General features: G+C 34.7%; 1 protein-coding gene across 3 annotated transcripts in view; it reads left to right on the top strand.

Annotated features, from left to right (window-relative positions):
• LOC118735068 (cullin-associated NEDD8-dissociated protein 1) overlaps positions 1–22,735 on the top strand; it is a 281,667-nt gene that overhangs the window by 155,447 nt on the left and 103,485 nt on the right. For all 3 annotated transcript variants that reach the window (XM_036464671.1, XM_036464669.1, XM_036464672.1), the window contains exon 4: positions 7,171–8,118. In XM_036464671.1, the coding sequence (XP_036320564.1) occupies positions 7,171–8,118 (948 nt within the window). The remainder of the gene's footprint in view (positions 1–7,170; positions 8,119–22,735) is intronic.

Here is a 22,735-nt window from a genome sequence, read left to right as displayed (position 1 = left end):
GTTTTCGTATTTCTGAAAATTACCGTTATATGGGATGTGGGCGTGGTTATTGTCCGATTTTTTAAATTTTCGGCCATTTAGTATGCTGTATCAAGATCAACAACTGTGCCAAGTTTGGAAGAAATTGGAGTGGTTATTGGAAGTGGTTATTGTCCGATTTTTTAAATTTTTGGGGCCAGTATGCTGTATCAAGGTCAACAACTGTGCCAAGTTTGGAAGACTTGGACGGACGGACAGACAGACATGGCTTAATCGACTTCTCTATTCATTATGAGCATTTATGTATACATTTGTCTATATCTATGTCGATTCGTTTTGGCTGTTACAAACAACCGTTATGTGAACAAAATTAATATACCCTTATGCACAAGTGCGCTCGGGTATAAAAAAATTTAACCACCATACTTTTCCATTGGTCACATAAACAGCAACAGTGTAGCATAGGAAATAAAATTAGAATACTTATTAAACGTTTTATCTGTAAAAGTGGATTAACATATGGGTGTTTCCAGCGGAAGGTCCACCACGACAAAAAAAATAAAAGTTTTATATCTAACGTATTTACGGGCCGATTTGTCTGCAATCTTCTTTGCATAAAATGGTCTTCCTAGGTGGTGCCAAGGTCGAGATATTTCGAAAAACCGTATTTATGGTCTGATTTGGTTCGAATTTGGCGTATGTGGTTAAAACATAATAAATCATAGATTTCTAATAAATTGACCCTGAATTGGCGCTGAAGTCAAAATATAAAGTATATTCTACATAAAATACATGTTTTATTTGCGTTAAAAATTCATTTAAAAGCAATATTAACAAAAATTGGGGTTGTAAAAGAGAATTGAAACAATTTGCATTAGTTCAAAAAACTCTAAAAACAACTAGAATTGCTCCAAATCATATTAAAATAAGTTTCATGAAAATAGCCATCCACAATTCGCAGAGTTTTGCGATTTTGTAAGAAAAGAAAAAATCAACTTCCATTTTTTGTCACGTAACGACACTCTCTTTAAATGCTTATATTTCAGGACCAAGCAGTTCGATTGATTTCATTTTTCGGTTAAATATAGAGCTAATTATGTGCTATATAATGGCCCAAAAAAGTCAAAGAAAACAAATGGTATTCCTTTTTTGTATCACATTGAAATCGTACGACTGTCACGTGCGCCACCATGGGAATGCCCATATTTAAACTATTTGAAAAACACCTTACCAGCTAAGGTAAGTTCATTACAATTTTTGATCGATATGATATGATATTATACTAAATATTACACGTGTAGCATGAAACGAAAAAATAAAACAAATCGTGGCCGTCCAAAAAAGGTAACAAAAAAAAGCGTTAATACTGGTAGAAAAATGGTGAAACTCGAAAATGCTAATGTAAGAACATTACCAAAACGAGCTAAAAAATTAAGGCATCAACTAAATGATATAGAAGATGTAAAAAATGTGATGAAAGTCGATACCCATTATCAAAAAACTGCAGAAAATACTAATGTTATTCGGCATTCAAAGGACTCAGCCTTCGCATTTTTCTTAGAATATGATTATTCTGTTGAAGGATATAAAGCTTTAGTTAGTGATGCCATTTTTAGAAATGGTCCGATATACCCCAGTTATGGTATCATCAAAAAGGCAACGGTAGAATGTCAGCCTAAAAATTGTAAAGTACGTGAGATAGAAGTTTTTGTGTGAGTTTCAAAACATTTTAAATAAATCGGTTGAAAGACTACACTCTAAAAAGGGCATGTAAAACTGCTACTGCAAAGTGTTTATTTTTCAACCAGAATCTGTTCAAATATACGCACAAGATGTTCAAGATTTGATTTTGAACATGAGTTGTTTAAAATATACACATGAAATGTTTAAAATTACACACATAATGGAAGTAAAAATATATTTTTTACAAATAAATACGAAGTGCCAGGGGCGCACGGAGGAATATATTTTTTGGGGGAGGGGGGGGGGAATTTATACTTCTAGATATATATCATAAGAAAATACTGAAAATTCGCTCTTTAAAATACATTTATGCAAGTTTTATGTACAGAATGGAACAAAAAAAATGAACTTTTTAAAGTTTCATAAATGGCATTTTATTTACATAAAATTTACAAAGAACTCACACATTTTCAACCGGCTTCAAAAAAGGGTAGGTTATCAATTCTTTGGAGTATTTTTACTTCTTTATTTATACCGATTTTTTTACCGGAAAGATAGTACCTTAAAGGTCGTCCCGTAATTTGGTTTAGATCCGATCATTAAATTATGAAAAAATTAACGGTTAAAGGTGCACTCAACTTTCAAAAGTAATACAAAATTTTACAAAAGAATTTTAATATAAATAAATTAAATAACTTCACAAAATGTTTACACTTTTTTATTCATTTTCGTCGATTTCTGGTTTCTTATTTTTTAATACTTCGAATAACGAAAATTTAGCGGAAATTGTATTTTTATAATGTTAGCAAATTAAATCTTCGAATGCTTGTTAAGTACATATCAGTGGTAAACTTTTTTAGGCTGTAAAGTGTAAAAAGCAACAGTAAGTGAGCATACATTGCATATTTTTAGGATAATGTTTTCATTCGCAGTTAAACTTTAAAGAGCTCTCACGAAAAAAGAAAAATTCTTACAAAATGACGCACAAGAAATGGAAAAGAAATTTTTTTCTATCAAAATTTCTTAAATCATAATAAATTTAACCCCAAAACCCACCCTTGTGTGCGCTACGTGACAAATTTGATATGTAAAAGTAAACAGAGTGTTTAATTTTGCACACACTAGGAGAGGAAACTGGTTACCTCTCTTTATATGCGTAAATTTAAACGAAAATTTTTTAGAGGAAATTTTAAACATTTTATGTGTAAACTAAGAAAATGTGAACAATAAATGTTTAAAACTCAAAAAACAAATTTGAAATTTGTTCTACGCCACACATATGATAAGTAAAAGTAAGCAAGCAGTGTGTAAATTTGCATTCATTAAGAGAGGAAACTGGTTACCTGTCTTAATATGCGCAAATTTAAACAAAAATTTTTTTGAGTGTATGTGAAAGCGTTGCTTTGGACTGGAGCGAAGAAGCCTTATATAAATTGGAATTAACTTGCACTTTAGGATTTGATAGTTCTTCCGGTCACGTTAATCCTCACCAAAAATTCAAAAATGCCGATAATGAAACCTCTAATCCTCAGCAGTCGCTTTATATCAGTAGCTATATAATTATACAATTAAGGCACATTAATTCAGAGGAATTTTCTTGGTTGAATCCGACTCCGCAAAGTATTAGATTTTGTCGGCCCTTGCGTATAGCTATTGAGAAAGAGGATGAGGCAGCAACTTTAAGGGAACATGTTCGACTAAAAAAAGAAATCGAAGAGCTTCTTTCATATCGCTTTAAAATGTCAAATGGAAAATCTGTTAAAGTACAATATGATGTCCGTGAAACCCTACTTGATGGGAAATGCCTTAATACAACACTTGGTAATAAAGCCTCGAGTAGATGCCCAATGTGTTTGCGCACTGCACACCAGTTTTCGAATCATCTCACAGACAAATTTACTCCTCAAGAATAAAATCTTAAGCATGGACTAGGGCTGCTACATTGTGAAATAAAAGTATTCGAACATTTCCTAGGCCTTGAATATCGTCAGGAAATTCAGTCATAGGATGTGCGACACAGTCCGAAAGGTAAGATTGCAACAAGTTATTGAATTTTTACGAAGACAGCTATTGATTTTTCATTGAATAATAAAGCTAAATGAATTTTATTTACAGCCGGTTTTCAGGATCGACAAAAAATTATTCAGAAGAGGATATATGATGAACTAAATGTTCGGGTTGACCAAATCCTACAAGGCCATGGTACAACAAATACGGGAAATGTGGCAAGGAGATGTTTGCAATCCCCCGAATTATTTGCCGAAGCGTTAGAAATCAACCCTTAATTAGTTATTAATATGAGCAGAATAATATCAGCCTTTAAATCTAAAAAAAACTCGATTTAGATAGGCTTGAAAAATTTAGTTGGAAAACATACTGCATGTACTACAGTTCTACCCATGGGCCCGAATGGCTCCCACATTTCACAAGCTTTTAAAGCATGGATGCGAAATTGCTCGGCAGCTTCCTGTGGCATTCTATGCCGAAGACGCCAACGAATCCTGGCATAAATACTACAGAAAAAATATGGTGGATCACGCTCGACAAAACAGCAGAGAAAACCGTTTACTGGATGTATTCAATCGGGCCGTGTACATGAGCGACCCGAAAATATCTATGATTTTCATCGACCGTAGAGTGGGAAAGGATAACAGAATGAAATCAGAATTTCAGAATATACAAGAATTCGTTATTATATGAAAATTTTTGCGAAAAATTTTAATAGCGTTAATATAAAAATATTGTTAACTTTATGAGATAAGCGTTTATGCAATTCTGTACATATGTATATTTGAACTTCGCACGTTTTACTATGTATGTATATAAAATGAAAAAATGAAATACATGCTAGCATTATAAATTTAACATGCATTTCCCTAAATGTGAGCCTTAATATGTAGTTGATTTCTTTTATTTTATTTTTTTGTTTCCAATGATATACTGTTGCTGTTTATGTGACCAATGGTGGTTTAATTTTTTTTTTTTAATTTTCAGAGTACAAATCTCGATATCTCACTTTCCAAGTGTGGCTTTAAAGTCGTTATAATGTGACTGGGACCATCAGTGTATTCGAATATCCGGATATCCGTTCGAATATTCGTGAATACCGATACAATCCGAATAGTACGAATATCCGGTTATTATACGTTAATTTTGTTATCCGCATATGCAATTAATATGACTAATATTGTTATCCGAGTATTCTTAACATCCCTATATCTATACACTTTGTATTGCGTTATTCGAATATAAACCCACTATTCGTTTATCCGGATATCCGACTAATATTCGTTCGATATCCGGGTATTCTAAACATCCGGATATCTATAGACCATTGGATATTTGAATATAAATACTCTACTCGGTTATCCGGATACCTATACACTATTCGGATATTCGGATTTTTTATTCAGGTATTCGAAATCCGGATAGTCAAAACATCTAGTTAGAACTCCCAGCCCTAGTATGCATAATTAATGGAAAAAAATGTGGTAGATAGTATTTTTTTTTAATTTACAGAGTAAAAATCTCGAGGTTTGACATGAAAATAGTTATAATTTGGCTCTCGGAGGGTCTTGAGATTTGTTGTATATCTCAAATCAAAGGCCTTGTTTATCACTACAACCTACTTGCTCTTTGAGGCATTTAATTACGTGAAAAATATGCATAGTTGGAAGAAAATTATAAAAAAGTGTAAAAAAAAACATACCAGGGCACCATCTTTTTCTTTAATTTATGACTAAAATTTTTATTTATTTGGTTTTTAAAATAACGGGATCATATTGCTCGTCTCAAAATCTATAATATAGACATAACAGAACATAAATTTTTTATTTGTTTTTAAGAAATCCGGTGGGTTTCGCATGTTTTTTTCGAAGAACACGATTTTTGACCAATTTTTTCAGGTTCAAAAATAAATTGTGGGACCATGGCAATATTTTTCGTTGAAAGAGAAATTCATAAACTTTCCACCCCAATTTGATTCATATCAAAATGTTGCTTCTACCGGAAGCGCTACGATTGATTCGCTAAGAATGGTCAAAAAGCACACTGTGCGCCGCCGCGCTGATATTTTCGTAACTCGGCGGCGGCGCGTGAGGAATGACAAAAAACGGCGGCGGCGGCGGCGTGGCTCGGCGGCGTATACCTCTAGTGTATATCTGCCATGAAAAATAGCTTCTCATAAAAATACAATCGCCGTTCGGAGTCGGCGTAAAAATGTAGGTCCCTCCGCTTTGTGTGACAACATCAAGGCGCACGCCACAAATCGGAGGAGAAGCTCGGCTAAACACTAGCATATGTGTAAGCGCCAATCTATTATTATTATAATTATTATTATTATGTATTTCATCACAAGTTTTCGAAAACTAATTACAAAATGTTTTAACTCATAAAATATCCATCTCGTCACAAAAAAATATATATATTTTAAAAATATTTCTTTAAAAACTTCCGTTTTTATGAAGCATGTTTTTATAGAGAATTAAACAAGGATTACGATGGTGTAATTTTAAATCCTTAATTTACTGAGCTTCACTATGCCAATCAACTAATTTTAAATCCCTAATTTACTGGTCTTCACTATGCAAATCAACTTCAAAAAGTTCAACTGTTAATAGCTAAGTTAGCTTTAGGAAAATCGTGACCATCTTATATACAGAAATATTAAGCCCATTTCTTTAGCTTTAAAACGACGTTAAGATGAAGTCTCTACGATGAGTAGAACCCGAGATCAACGATTTTAAGAAGTACATGATAAGTCAGAAACATGAAAAATCAAAACTTTGACAAGTCATATCTCCGAAAAAAAAAAAAAAAGAAAAAATAATCCTTGATTACGTGTTATCTTATTTTATGTATAGAACCCATAAAATAATTTGAAACCAATCGAATGTGTGGCACCAAATCTAGTGTCCGATATGAAAACGAATGCCTGTTATATAAAATATAAAGTCAAATATAAGACCTTTTTTTAAAGTATATCTTGCTTGGATTAATCCCTGGACCTTTTTCTATATATATTTGTACTAGGTTTCATATCTAAAAACTTTTTACACAAGCACTAAAATGCGGAAAATGTGTTAGTTAACTGCCAAAAAAAGGCTTTTTGAGAACCAGAAGGTGAGTGGAAAAGCGGGGAAGCCATGTAGAGGATTAGATATAAAATGTTCTCAAAAATCGAAGTGAATATACATACTCCCATCGGTGGTTCAATCTAATAATTTTTTTAGTTTAAAGCTTCAGTGCGTATTCATGTGAAGCAAAACAGATTTATCGTATTTTGATAAAAAGCGGTTTAGAATTCAGAGTAACCAATGTATTTCCTTCATTTTCATCGTATTCTTCTGAATTTATCATTTTTAAAAATTAAAAAAATAAAGCTTCTCCGATGCTCATACGTCTAGCTATAAGCTTGGAAATTGGAGAAGAAAAATGTGCCTATTCAAGTGAATTCGGGGTGTATTTTGAATTTTATTATTTGTTTTTACTAATATGTATTTATTCTAGGGAAGTGCACTTTCATGTACCTTAGATCTTCTTCAGGTTTTAGTCCAAACTAATTTACCTAATTTGGAATACAGTTCTTTGCTTAAAAAACTTATGGACCCAATAATTATTGAAAATGAACAGCTACATAAACAGGCACATCATTCACTAGCTAAATGTATTGCAGCACTTACTCTAAAATGCCCCTGGGAAGCAATTCCTCTGGCGGTGCGACTTCTTGATTACGTTCAAAAATCAAACGTATCTAGTGATTCTAAACTGAGCTTCTGTCTTCTAACAATCGGAGAGATTGGGCGAAATTTTGATTTAAGTAGCATTTTTGCTTTGCCGCAAACTTTAATTGAATGTTTTGGAGCTGGCTCTGAAGACGTAAAAAGCGCCTCAAGTTTGGCTTTAGGTGCGGTTGCAGTTGGAAGTTTAGATTCATACTTGCCACTTATACTCAAAGAAATCGAAGGACAACCAAAGCGGCAGTACTTATTACTACATTCTTTAAAAGAAGTGATTTCATCGTTATCTGTTAGCCAATATGGACTTTCCCAATTATTACCATCTGTTCCAACAATATGGACACAACTTTTTAAACATTGTGAGAGTTCAGAGGAAGGGTCTCGAAATGTGGTTGCAGAATGTCTTGGAAAGCTTGTGCTCGTTAACCCAGCAGAACTGTTACCGTTGCTCCGCGATGCTCTTTACTCGGATAATGCAATTATGAGAGCCGTAGTAGTATCTTCAATAAAATATACCATATCCGATCAACCACAAACAATTGACCACTTATTAAAACAAAATTTGGGTGAATTCCTCTCATCACTTCGTGATCCAGACCCAGGAGTCAGGAGAGTGGCATTGGTCACTTTCAACGCTGCAATACATAACAAACCTACATTGGTACGAGACCTCTTGCCATCTTTGCTGCCTCTTTTGTATTCAGAAACTAAAATAAAGGTATATTATACTGCATCTCATATATTTATGTATAGCATATGCGTACATATGGGCAAATCTAAAAATACAGGCAACTTTTGTGTTATTTAGCTTTATTTTCTTTGTTTTAAACTATGTCAACCTTGTTTCTTTTGGATACAATTCATACACGTATACTTGAAGCTTCCAAAAAATTTTTGAATTACTTTGTTGAATAACTTTTGAATTACAGTCCTTAAGTTAAAAAAAAAACTAAAAATAATAAAAACAAGGGAATTTTTCATGGACATAACATATCGGAAAAATGTTGTTCCATAACAGTTATTAGGTGAGAAATATTTTTTATTTCGTCAATAAGAGTTATAACCCACCGTTTACTTTTACTAGGGTAGACAAAAACTCGGAGTTCGACCGATCGAGCGAGCAAACTCCTACTCAATACCTCGTATACGTATACTTACGTATGTGTATGTATACATATGTATGTAGATACGGGAAAATTTGCGTAAACAAAGAATAAAGGCCGTCCAAATACAACCTCGGCGTTGCGTCGGCGTTGAATTTCAATGCAGCCGTCCTAATAGCCAAAATTTGGCAACGCTAACCCCAACACAAAACAGAAAGATAGCTAACTCTCAACTTTTCGCGCCGGTCGTTCGTCAGCTGTTGCAAATAAATAAAATTATGTGAAATAGTTTCCTCCTTTTAATCAAATAAGGGCTAGAAACATCGTTTTTCATGCAATTATTGATATTAATTTATCTGTCGTTAAGATGTTAATTTAGTGGCCAAAGCATTCGCTGCCAAGCTTCATTGCAGCAAGCATACTTTTAACGTGCGTTCTGTCTGACCAACGCCAACGCGAAAGTTCTATGTGGACCGACATAAAGAGTAGTTTGCATTATACATAGATACATATTAGGAATGTTAATCCCGGGATCCCGGTCTTTTTTAAGGGATTTGTAATTTACACTAGTGGCAATAATAGAAACGCTTTGTGTTGACCAGTTTTGGCTATATTTCTTTTGTTTATTTAATATTAAAATTTTTTTTTTAAATGTGTAGCTCAATATACATATAATACCTTGCGGCAGGCAATTTGCACACAAAAAAATCTATATATTCGCCAAACCAAGGGCCAAATATAGTAAACTTGCGTTCTTAATTTTTCTCTCTGACGCACAGTCGTTGCATTTATATGGGAGAGCGGCCGAAAATACTTTTAATGGACATATCGGGATAAAATTTTTACCCTAAGGTTTGTTAAGAGCATAAACTGTAATATGTAAAAGTTGGCGGGGTTGGACACGCCCACATACAGTCATGTGAAAAATAATAGGGACACGACATTGTGACCTGTTTCGGCTATTTTTGTTTTTTTTGTTTGTTTAATGTTTATTTTTTTTTTATAAAAATACAACTCACTATCTAACAAAAACCATATAAGTCCAAATTTCAAACTTTGTAAAAAAGTTGAAAAATTCAACAAAATTTTAAAACAACACAAACCTTTTTAATAAGAACTTTTAGAAAAAATCTAGGTGTGCAGTTTTATTAAATTCTGGCTTAAGAAATTGCAAGTTTGAAGCGGCTAAAAATTTGCGTTGATTGTTCATAATTTTTTTTTTTTGGAGGATGGTGTTACTATTTGCTTCCATAAATAAAAAAATTGTCAAACATACTTTGAATGGAAGAAAATGCGTGACACCGTCAGGAAAAAAATTAAAAATTAAAACTTGCACTTTCTTCAGCTAGAATTCTGTGGGCTGCATACATAACTTTTTTTCTAAAGGTTCTTATTTAAAAAATTTGGTGTTTTAAATTTTGTTGATTTTTCTATTTTTTACAAAGTTTGAAATTTGGTTTTTGTTAGATAGTTAGTTGTATTTTTATAAAAAAAATAAACATTAAACAAACAAAAAAAATAGCCGGAACTGGTCACAATGTCGTGTCCCTATTATTTTTCACATGACTGTATGTAGGCGTGTCTAACCCCGCCCACTTTTACATATTACAGTTTTTACTCTTAACAGACCTTAGGGTAAAAATTTTATCCCGATATGTTCGCCGACGCCTAGTCTTTTTGAAGACTCAACAAAATCTATTTTAATGAAATGATTTCTTTCTTTTCGAGCCAATTATAAAGATTTTTCAAAACTGCTGATTTTTGGCGTTGGATCTTTGCCAAAACAATGCAAATTTTTTACAAACGTAATTAATAAATTTTTGAACCCACACCGATCTGGCTCAAAACCCTCATATTCAATATCTGTCGGTATTGCACCCAGCAAATTTTGAACTTTTTGGGAATGCGTACCGAAATTTTCACGCCAAATCTCAAAAACATGCAATCGAGAAAATACGCAGTGTTAACTTATGCCTAGAAACATTTTGATTTAAAAAATTAGATAAATCAAAAAATAAACACGAAAAAAGAATGTAGAAAATAAAGAGCTTGGATTAGGTTATGGAATACTACGCGAGCCTCTGCAGATCAATGCATCTACACTGAACACTTTTATAATCTTAAAATATTAACAAACAATATGTAAATAAAAATACTGAGGGCCGATAGGGGAAACACACTTAAAACATTGCATAAATACTTGAAAGATGAACCAAGAAACACACAAAATCCTACTTTTCTAAAACAACGATTTGCATAGAACACAACACGAATTATCTAAAAGTTTAATTGTAGAAATTAAAGTCAATACCTTTATGTACAATATCCATTGCATACAATTTTAACTCACTAGGCTTTTCACAATATTTTAATTACGTTAAATCCAAGTCAATTTTCAGCGTGCTGACGCTGTACAAATAAAATGAACAATTGATGACAGTTTGTTGCTTTTTTCAGAAACAACCGTTAAGACTGGTTTTCACTATGCCATATTTTGACACGATATGTTGGCGACATATTTTGACACAACTTTATCTCCTTTATCCATACCTTTGCCGATGAAATTATGGGCCAAAAACTGCCAGATAGCCGATTTCGAAGCGCATGTACACGACTAAAGACCTATCCTGATCCAAATCAATCGATAAACCGCTTTTTGATTTCATTTGACAATGTGTTTTCACTTATTTGACGACAAATGCCACTGAATTTGACATAGTGAAAACCAGCCTTTAGAATGAAACCAAAAAATATATGACAATATGAAGTTTGGACAAAAAACTGATTGCAAAGCCTATTTTGGTGCAAAAATTTTTACATACATTTTTTTAATTTTGGCCTATGGCAGCAACCACTGTGTCACGTCAGGATTTTTAAAAAGAACTTTGAAATTTGAAATATACGAGTAATTCAAAAAATGATTTAAAAATTCCAGTGCAAGATACTTAAGAAACCAGTATTATATGGGTATCAAATGAAAGAGAAGGTTCTGTAGAGTTAAAACACATTACATTTTTGGGTCCGTAAGGGATAGGTAGGTATTGAAAATACCCCTTTATAATTTTATCATTAAATATCTTTGAAATTTTTTAATTCTTATTTTTGAAAAAATTATATGTTATAACTTTATTAACTTAAAAAAATAAAATAGATTGAAGGGGCATTTTCAATTCCTATTCGTCCTTGTGAACCCAAAAAAATAATTTCATTTGGTTGTAGTAGTGTTTTACATCGCACTGAATTTTTTAAAATAAATTTTGGAAAAAACCATATCTTTGAAATTATAACGAGCCCTAACCGCCAAAATAACGTAAGCGACATTTTTTTTTTAATTATCTCTTTGATGCAGATATGCATCCAGATGCTCTAGGAATATTTCTGTATCAAAAAGAAAATTTTGAAAAAAATGTCGCTTACGTTATTTTAGCGGTTAGGGCTCGATAAAGACTTAAAAAAAAATCATGCCGTCAAAGAAATGCTAATTTATACATATACAGTTAATTACACAGTAGGGAGGCAACAATATCACAGCTAAACGGCCAAATACGTAAACTTAATTTTGACCTCTAGATTATGATGGCGTTTTCAGAAGATCCGTATCACGTCAAAATTTTGAGATATTTAGGGGGGAAGTTTTAGAGTTCTGAAAGTGAATTTTTCGTCGTGTAAAACACTGTGCTCAGGTTTTGAACTTTTTTCTGGGCAAAGGTTTTGATAACTGATCTTACTTAACTGGGATCTTTTAAATTCAATGGCGTCCTCCATTTTTCCAGATTGGCTTTAGTTTTCGAGATAACGGTGCTTGAAAATCTGCTTAAATTTTAGGTTTTTTTTTAATAATTACCTCAGTTTTAAGGTTACTTTACTAAAATTTTGCACGTGACTGTATTTTGATATTACCTTAGCTATTTCTGAAAATCATGGAAATCGGTTCACTATAACATATAGCTCCCATACAACTGATTGTTCAGATATGTGGTTTTGTGTTACAAGTCATATTTTATTTCGTAATATTTTTTTATAATAGTAGTTTATACACTGCTTGGACCTGAATTTGGGTTCTTTTCAATCCCACTCTGGCATATTTTTGCAGTTTTTGTTGTTTGAATGGCTTTTTAATACCTTTTTCGTACTGTGAAAGCTGTTGTTCGTTAAAGTCAAAGCGACTGAGTAATGCTTTCAAACAGACGGCGGTCTATACCGCGTCTATTTGACATAAGTTGGGAATCAAAAAACACAAACCGAAAATCTACGCGCGCGGTTACTGTCATATTAATTGATAAAAAAACATCGAAAATTTTGCGAAAAACTTTTATTCATCATATCATTGTCTTCGGAAACTCCTGAAGATAAAAAAAATTAAAAAGCTTTGCAATAAATTAAACAAGTTTTGTTTCGTTTGTGGTAAATTCGTTTTGAAATCAAACCAGCGTAAATTAGTCTCAAATAAAAATGCACTAGCATGCTATAAATGGTACTTTTTGCAATCTGAACCTGCACTCCCGAATTCACATGTATTTCGTGCATTAGTGCGATGAATTTTTGGTGGACAAAAAAACGATTTTGGTTACCATTCGGTTTACCAATGATTTGAACAAATCCCGGAAAACATGAAGCTGAAAATTGTTGTGCATGCACCAACAATACATTTGGTTTCAATCGAAAAAGTACGTAAATTTAAATAAAACCATGAAATTATGTATAGTTTGCCCTCACCTTAATCGCTGAGTGTATGAAATAGGTAAAAGTTTCTGTATGTTTGGAAGGTACCACACCTAAGTATAACCAACCTTGGAAAGTCTGCAGCAGATGTCCAAATTAACTCAAGTCAAGTCAAGTCAACGAAACTGCATTCCTATATTTGAAAAATAATGCCTTTCCAAAACTTTTCGTTGAAAAAATCCGTGAAGGTAGTTTCTTGATTGTATATGAGTGAAAATCTCTCAAGTGGTTGTAAACCGAATAAAGTGATTAGTGCGAAAGTATCTTTACCGTCCTTGAGAGATTTTCGCTCATATATTTTATTATATCTCTATCTTGCTTTAAGAACCCTATAATTTTTATTTCAGGTGTGGTTAATGGGCCGGACTTCAGAAGATTAATGAAGGATCAAGGCTTCTTGAAAATTCTTGATGGCACAGCAGCCGTTGCATGGGATGCAGTTCGGGCTTTAATTAAACACGTTCTGTGTAAAAATCGTTCACCAGAATATGCCATTTTTATTGCGAACTTGATGGAATCTTTTAACGCCTTTGATGTGCACATTTCGCTTAAAATCCACATGCTACACGGTCACTTTGACTTTTACGAGCAACAGCTTCCAACAGAAACCTACGAGGTAGGAGAGAGATTTCACCAATCCATTATGTGTTTTGAGGACCGATTCCCTGGAAAACGATTGAATTCAATGTTGACGGACTTTTGCCGGTCGACCGCAGGAGGCAAATGATATTAAAAAATCATTCGAGCAATAGAAACTAGCAAAAAATGCCAAAACGGGATTGAAGAGAACCCAAATTTAGGTCCAAATAGTATATAAACTAATATTATTAAAAAATATTACGAAATAAAATTTGAGTTGTAACGCAAAACCACATATCTGAACAATCAGTTGTATGGGAGCTATATGTTAAAGTGAAACGATTTCCATGATTTCCAAAATTTTAGTAAAATAACCTTAAAACTGAGGTAATTATTAACAAAAAACCTAAAATTTAAGCAGATTTTGAAGCACCATTATCTCGAAAACTAGAGCCAATCTGGAAAAACGGAGGACGCCATAGAATGTAAAAGATCCCAGTTAAGTAAGATCAGTTATCAAAACCTTTGCCCAGAAAAAAATTCATAACCTGAGCACAGTGTTTTAAACGACGAAAAATTCAATTTCAGAACTCCAAAACTTCACCCCTAAATATCTCAAAATTTTGATGTGATACGGATTTTCTGAAAACGCCATCGTAATCTAGAAGCCAAAATTAAGTTTACGTGTTTGGCCGTTTAGTTGTGATATTTCAAACCTTAAAATTTACCTACAGTGTTATGCGTAATATGAAGTAGAATTGTATAAAAAAATGTAAATTTTTGACAAACAAAAGGAATATAGACAAAACTGGTCGAATTAAGGCGCTTCTTTTATTTCTGCCACTAGAATTGTGATCTTTCAACCAGAAAATATTTTTTTGATTTATTTATTTTGCATCGAGCTTTTTTAGACATACCTTAAATTACTTTATCAGATACGTATTACGTATACACTAAAGTATTGTTGAATGCACATAAATTTAAATTACTGTCAGTCGTTTTGTTACTTATGAAATAATTTTCACTTAAAATAAAAAAGTACGTTCCAAACCCATTTACTTATTTTTTATTATATGGTACGAGAGCTTGTCAAACCATATTGATGCAATTTTTTCATGATAAGTCATTGAAAAATAATAAATATCTAAATCCTGGGACTGATCCCGGGATCCCGGGATTGAAACAAGGACATCCCGAAAATCCCGGGATCGCAAAAATCGAAAAAATTACCATCCCTAATACATATGTATGTATGCATGTATTTATCTATGTAGATGTGGGAAATTATGCGGAAACAAAGAAAAATACCAAATACTCTTTAACACCCTTAAGAACTGTTTGCATTATAAGTATGGATATATTTAGTATATGCATTACCTGCTCTAGCTTTACAATTCCGCCCCAAAAGACTACGTTCTATAAACCGAAAAACGCAATGAATATTGTAAATCGTAATGATTAGCGTCGGCTTGCATTTAATTCCTGAACCAACAATTCATTTTATTACCGAAGAGGTCTTTCAATACTCTAGTTGTAATTACATTTATGTATGTATATTAGGGTGATTTTTTTGCGATTATTATTTTTTTCACTCCCACCTCGAAATTTCGTGGAATACACATAAAAAAACTCCCTGAAAATTTGAACCCTATTAACACTAAGTACTCGCCCAAGGCGTGCAAAGATTTCCCATATAAAATACACGTACTTTTTGAGTTTTTTTCTTAAAAAGTCTACAGCTCGGAGGCATTTTATGGTATAATCTTGGTCAATGATGGGTTTTCTTCAGAATTCAATGCTCTATAAAAGTGTTCATTGCGGTGCAATCCTAACTCTTACCAGCGATGTAGTACAGGTCACTAAACCCAATTTTTTCATGAAATTCACGTTTTTTTGCCCCTATCTCGAAAATAACAAAAGCTATATAAAAAATATAAATGACAAACACATGATCAACATTTTTTTTTTTATATGAGAACAAATCCGCGACACCTTCCACAAAAAAATTCAAAAAAATCAACGGAAATTTTTAACGACTTGAGACATGCATTTTCGTGAGACTTCAATTGAATCGGCTACAGAGCTGCCGAAAATTTTCTATATATTCTGATTAAAAATTTGGAAATTTTTATGACAAATTTTTGAAGTTTGGTTAATTTTTTTGCAATTTTTGCAAGATTTGAAATGTTTATTATTGTGGTTTCTGTTACAGATTGAATTATGTTTTAAATGAAAATTATTATAAATAAAAAAATGAACATAATTTGCGAACAATATCATTTTGAATATTTGTGAATTTAATTAAAATAATTTGTATATCCCACCCATGGTAAAAATAATAGCTGTGCGACCAGTTTTGACAATTTTTTGTTTGTTTAATATTCATAACTATTTTTTTTTATAAAAGTATAGCCCTTTATCTTACAAAAACCATATAAATCCGAATGTAAAACTTTGTGCAAAATATATAAAAAGTTCTGTTCGAGCGGGGTAATTTAGGGATTGGAAACCCTCGTGAATTCCGGCAACGGGGATCAATTGGGGAGCCGATTCTCTAAGATAATATACTAATTATTTACTCACAACGGATTCCCTAGTTTCCACTGGTAGTTAAAGAGTATTTTAATGTTAAATTTAAAATATGTCCAGGCTTATCGGTCCAGGCTCCAAGATATCGCTGGCTGTCTGAATAACGATAAAAAGATACTATAAATAATTGCCGCATTTAAAGGCTCCCAGAAGGTGGAATCTGGCAATGGGATCAAGCTAACAGGATTCGTGCAAAAGGGAGAAAGAGTAACAAGTCCTGTCAACGAGTATACCTCAGCGATATCTCTCGGTGAGATTTGAAAAACTTATGATTAAAATGCAGGCCTAAACATGCCGCCCGCCTTGCAGTATCACTGCAATATAATATACTAATGCTATGCTTCAACTTCAAAATTCAAAATTACAATTCCACATACTTCAAATAATACAAAACTCAAAATTTTATTTTGTTTGATTTAAAATTCTAAAATCCTTAAAACTAAACTGCAGGGCTCCCTTCGTTCTCTTCGTCTCTGCCTAGTATGGAGTTCCTCTAGAGATGACCCAAACATGGTGGCCTGGTGGGTGTTGCGGTCATCAGTCCTGGACGCAACCTGACCGGATATGCATCGGCTCATAGCACCAAGGAGACCGAACTCGCGCGGTAAAAAAATGGGTCTGCTAGCCGTATGTTGTCGAATTCATCAGCTACATGCGCGTCGACTGTGCGCTCTGGGGCCGTTCTCGTCAGGCTGGCTAGCACCTTCGCTCGTAGCTCCAGCCTCTCGATTCAACCTTTTAGGGTTAAAGTGTAATGGTCACTTTCGCTGCGCGGTAATGCGTACAACCTCCGCGCGAGGGCTCTCGCGATTGTCGAATGAGGCTGCCCTGGGTCGATGATGGCCCGCACAGACAGGGTTCTTCCCCTGGACATCACTCTTAGCAGCACCGTAGGAATGTGGACAGATGAGCCAAGAGCCGGTCGAGCGAATCGACGGATTCGCTCTCGGGCGTCTCTCACACCCCGGCGATGCCGCGGTTGCGGATTTCGTCTTCGTTGCCGCGACTGTCGACCGGATACCCGACAGAGGCGGTCTGAGTATCGGTGGCTCGTTAGTGTCAGGCGAGTCTTCACACACTTGCTGGATGTCGTATCGTTTACATCGATTTCCAGTACCTCCTCACTGGTCTCCGTTAACGCCCGAGCACGGTATGGGCGAGGTTGCCGTCATCGCCGGACGTCCGCCGCGTTGATGTCGAGTGGCACGTCTTCATCACATGTGAGAGTTTCCCACAGGTGGAGCAGACTGTGGTGCTGTTCTCGGCAACGGTCGCAATTGAGAGTTGAAGGACAGCTACTGGCCATATGACGTGACGACAGGCAGTTAGCACAGTGGCGATACAGGAGAACGGCACGCAGTCTCTCCTCAGGCTCCATTCGACGAAGGTGGCGGCAAAATAGAAAGCGGTGGTTGTGCTTGCTGATGGGGCACCGATGCTGCTCTTGAGTAGCGTTGTTGTTGGGCCGCACCATATTGTAAATTTTTCTGGAAAGAAAGAACTCGTTAATTTGTTTTTACTAACGGTAGTACCACTAATTTCACGATTGGTCGCGTAATTATGCCTCGCGTTGTACGTATTTCTACGACGCGTTTGTTTTGTCCTAAAAAAAACCTTAACAACTCTGCCAAGTCGCCATTCGTTCGGGGGTAGGTTATCCTCTTTGATAACCACGAAATCACCGACTTTGATGTCTCGTATGGGGTGTTGCCACTTGACTCCCTTGTGCAGTTCCTTTAGGTATGCCTTCTTCCATCGCCGGCAAAATCCTTGATGAATAGCCTTGATCTTCTGCCAACGGGATACGATTGACATCCGCTAATTTCTGGTTCCGCAGTCGCTAGTAACGGGGTGAGGGTGAGGTGAGGGGTTCTGTGGATTCGGGGTTGTCGGAAAGCGGACTAATTTGTCTCGAGTTTAGGCAGGCTTCTATATTTGCTAGCAAAGTGGAGAATTGCCACTTACGGAAGTGGGTTTTAAAGCTCTTCACACCTGCTTTCCACAGTCCTCCCATATGTGGGCTGCCGGTGGGATGAAGTGCTAGTCGATCTCTTGATGAGCATACGGCTGGGTGATGAGGCGGAAAATTTCGGCTACAAAGTTTCGGAAGTCGTGCCTTGATGCTTTATTGGCTCATACGAAATTCGTACCGTTGTCCGAGCACACACTCCGACGGTAACCGCGCCTTGCCACAATCATTGAAACCGCCGCTAGAAAGGTGGAAGCCGATAGATCGCTCGTTGCTTCCAGATGTATTGCCTTCGTCGCGAAGCACACGAAAACGCAAACATATCCCTTGGTTATAAGACACGCTCTGCTGGTATAGTTTTTTATCTCGAACGGGCCAGTGAAATCCACGCCAGTATTGGTGAAGGGCCGGGAAACTTGTGTTCGTTCAGGTGGGAGTGCTGCCTTAAGTAGCTCTCGTGTATTTTTTCTGTAAAGAAGAAAAACTTTACAATTATGTATTACGCTTTTTATTAAATTTTTCATCCGTATGATCCAAAATTCTGCTCTCAGATCTCAGCATGAGTTGATTTCCTCCATGCAGGGAAATCAGTTTTGATAATCTGACTGAAAGTCGAGAAAATTGGGAACCGTACGGCAAGATCACTGGGTAGCGTTCATTATATGGCAGATCCGCTAGAGCTAGTCTTCCTCCAACTGTCATAATTCCATTTCTATCGGGAACCAGTTCATCGATTTTGGCGATCCTATTCGCACGAAAGTGGTCCAACGACAAGGCGGCTTCCTTAGACACGAGAGCACGATGGTGGAATCGGTCCATTTGTAGATCACAGGCTGGGCTACGTCAAACTGCGGAAGTAAAGCATTTATTAGTTCTGCCAAAAGTAGTGCCCCGCACATCTCTAATCGCGGTAGAGAGACGGCTACTTCTATTTTACCTACAAGTAAATTTACACTCGGGGTCTTATTTGAATTACGTTCGCGTACTCTTAACATACAATGCTGCCGCATACGTCTTCTCTGAGGCATCACAAAATCCATGAAACTCATTTTCATTCCAAGGTGGATATAGTTTTTAATATATTGCTCCCAACGCTAGTAGGGTACTCGAGGTAAATTATCATCCCAATCTATCTTGCTTAGCCATATGTCTTGCATAAGAATTTTTGCCTCTACCACAATGGCGCATAACCACCCTGCAGGGTCAAATAATTTTGGAACACATGATAAAACCTCCCGTTTTGTGTAGTTTGGCTTTACTGGGATCTCTTTTACGTTAAAATGATACGTGGTGTGTGCAGCATTTCATCGAATTCCCAATATTCTCGCCTCGCTCACGTCATCAATTTCCAAAAAAAAATCCTTCAGCAAATGAGCCTTAGGCAAAGCTGACAAGATTTCCTTAGAGTTCGGTGTCCACCAGGTAAACGACAGCATGCGAAGGCACACAAACACACTCTCACTTTTAGCTCACTTATGATGGCGCCCGTATGTGGCACAGTGTTGGGAAATGAAATTGTTCCTTCAGTACGAAATCTATACAAAAACTGTACTTTTTGTCTGTAAATTGTATCGACTTTTTAATTTGCTCAAATATTTTCTTGGTACATGCATACGTAGGTTCCCTTCAAGACTAATGATTTGATGGTACTCATGGGAAAGTTTATGTAGGTACATTTACATATTTTACACTTTTAACATAAATGTCAAGGCAGATATCTTAAGATACACTTCTTAACAAAAAAATTTTTTTAAGTTATTATGAATGGATAAAAGAGACCTCTGCTTTGAATACAGTATTAAAACTTAACATCTTAATAGTATTTCAAGTGTTTATCAAAACTTTACGACACGCACATATTAACAAGATTGGCTATGTATCATAAAGTTATTTAATTTTAATCATTTGCTTATAAAAATGCAGTTTATACTTTAACAAAACCCGTATAAATCCAAGGTTCAATCTCTGCGCAACATTAAAAAAATTAACAAACTTTCATAAAAATTTCAATCTTTTTAATTAGATTTCCCAGAAATGCATATTTTGAGTATGCTGTTTTGTAGCCCGATCAATTTAAAGAAAGTGCAAGTTTAAAATAGCTGAGGTCTATCGTTGACTTTTAATACACATATATTTTTTTATTAAAATTTTCTTCATTAAAAAAAATCGTCGAACATACTTAGATAATATGGAAGAAAATTACTGACATCGTCAAAAAATACCACACAACGGTAAATCCCAGCTACTTTAAACTTGATTTTATTATACTCAAATTGAAATAGCCTAAAAACTGCAAAATATTAAAAAAAAATATTGAAATAGAAAGCTCGAAATTTTTACGAAAGTTTGTCAATTTTTTTTTAATATTATTCAAAGGCTTAAACATACTTTCATACCGTTGTTGTTAAGGAATAAACTACATTTTTATAAACAACTAATTAAAATTAGAAAGTAATAAAATAAATAGTCAAATCTAGACAATATGTGAGTGTCATAAAGTATAGAAATTCCCGGCAGTGAGTTTTCTTACTGATTCGTTCTTTCTATCGTTTGCTTACTCGCTCGCTGGGTATTCAGCGCGTGCGCTCGTACTTAACGAGTACTCGTTTGCAAACAGCCTCGGCTGAGGCGCGGTTAGTTGCGCAATCTCAGAGCAAACTAACGAGCGATCGGGGGGCTAAAATGAGGCAAATCCGAACCTTGCTTTTACGTTGCCTTATAACTGTTATGCAGGAGAAATGTGTTTTCCGTCGCGCACAAGAGTTATTTCCCAACGTTTATTTTTTACGTTGCTTGATAACAGTTATATAAATTCTTTTCTTACAACGTTTATCATAATAAGAGATATAACCCTTTCGGCGAAATAAAAAATATTTTTCATCTAAAAACTGTTATGAAACGCCGTTTTCGTTAATTTTCAGAATTTGGGCCAAGTATTAAATTGGCAATTTCGAGATAACCGTTATTTTTGGTCCCTGAATTATTTATGTAATTTCTAAGATATGAAAAATTAATTACGGCATAACCTTTGGAGCACACCATATTCTGATTTGAAATTTTTTGTGCAATCAGTACTTATATTTACAATTCATATGTAGTAGGTAAGAAAAGTGTGCATTAAATAATAAAATGGTAAGTAACACCCGCAGTGTATAATTCTACTTTTCACAACTTTCAAAATTTTCGGTTTATAGCGTATAGTTTTTGAATCTTTTTATTTCAAAAACATTTTAAGTATGTATTATATTCTAGAGTCAATTCCGAATAATTTGATACAATAGCAAAAGGTGCGCTTTCAGATTAAACCAACTTTCAAAGATAACATATTCTGTGATCTTGAACGAAAATTTCATTCCAACGACATCTTAATTGAATGCACATTATGAAAATACCTCTAAACTATCTAAATACTTTTGTAACTACTAGTCCTTTTAACATTACATATATCTGTAAAATGCTTAAAAACATTTTCATTAGAAGGGTGTAAAACCCCTGATTTACTACTTGTAATGAAGATCGTCCTTGTAGTGAGAATATTTCGGGGAAGGTTTCAAACCAACTTTTTTTGAGCAAAGGTTCTGATAGTTGGTCTTACCTAATTGGGGCCTTCAAAATTTAATGGCGTCTCCAGTTTTGCCAGATTGGCTCCATTTTTGAGATAGCGGTACTTTAAAATTTTCTTAGATTTGATTTTTTTTATGAATAACTCACTCAGGTTTGAAGTTACCTTGCAGGAATGGGGCTAGTTTGTAGCTAACTATTAACATACTAGCAGTCGGCTAGTGATAACTATTTATTAACTATTTCCTTTGGCCGTAACTAACTACTTTTGAAAGGCGATGGCCGCAAAATAGTGATCACTGGTTTCCTCTGCATTAGACGTCAACTAAGTTGTAGCTAACTACTTTTGGACAAAAACTATCAATAAAAAAGATTTTTTAATTTGTTTTTGTTCTTTTATGGCCTTATAACAATTATATTAAAAAATTTTTAATGAGCTTTTAGGCCGTTTTTAATGAAAAATTTATTGTGGAAAAGCAACAATAATGTGAAAAATTGTAGAAGTGATATCTATTTCGGAAATCACCACATTTCCTCATCAGACTTCTTTCAGCAGGCTTTGAACCGACGATCCCACTAACTCAGCCAGTTGCCTGCGCACTGTGCTAAATTCGCCTTGTATATTATCGTTGCTTTTTTCCCACTTTTTCATTTTGTTATGCCAACACAATAAAGCGCAGCTATTCCGCTGCAATTCACTTTATCATGTGGTTGTTGGTATTGTTGGTTTTTGCTAATAATTCTATTTTTAGAATGTTTAACTTTTAGGTGTGCTCGTCCTTAAGTTATTTGTTTTTGTTATTTTATGGCCT

This window comes from Rhagoletis pomonella, unplaced genomic scaffold (genome assembly GCF_013731165.1).
Source record: "Rhagoletis pomonella isolate Grant_MI unplaced genomic scaffold, Rhpom_1.0 Rhpom_scaffold_00003, whole genome shotgun sequence".
Taxonomy (NCBI): Eukaryota; Metazoa; Arthropoda; class Insecta; order Diptera; family Tephritidae; genus Rhagoletis; species Rhagoletis pomonella.
This window is presented reverse-complemented; position numbering and strand designations above follow the sequence as displayed.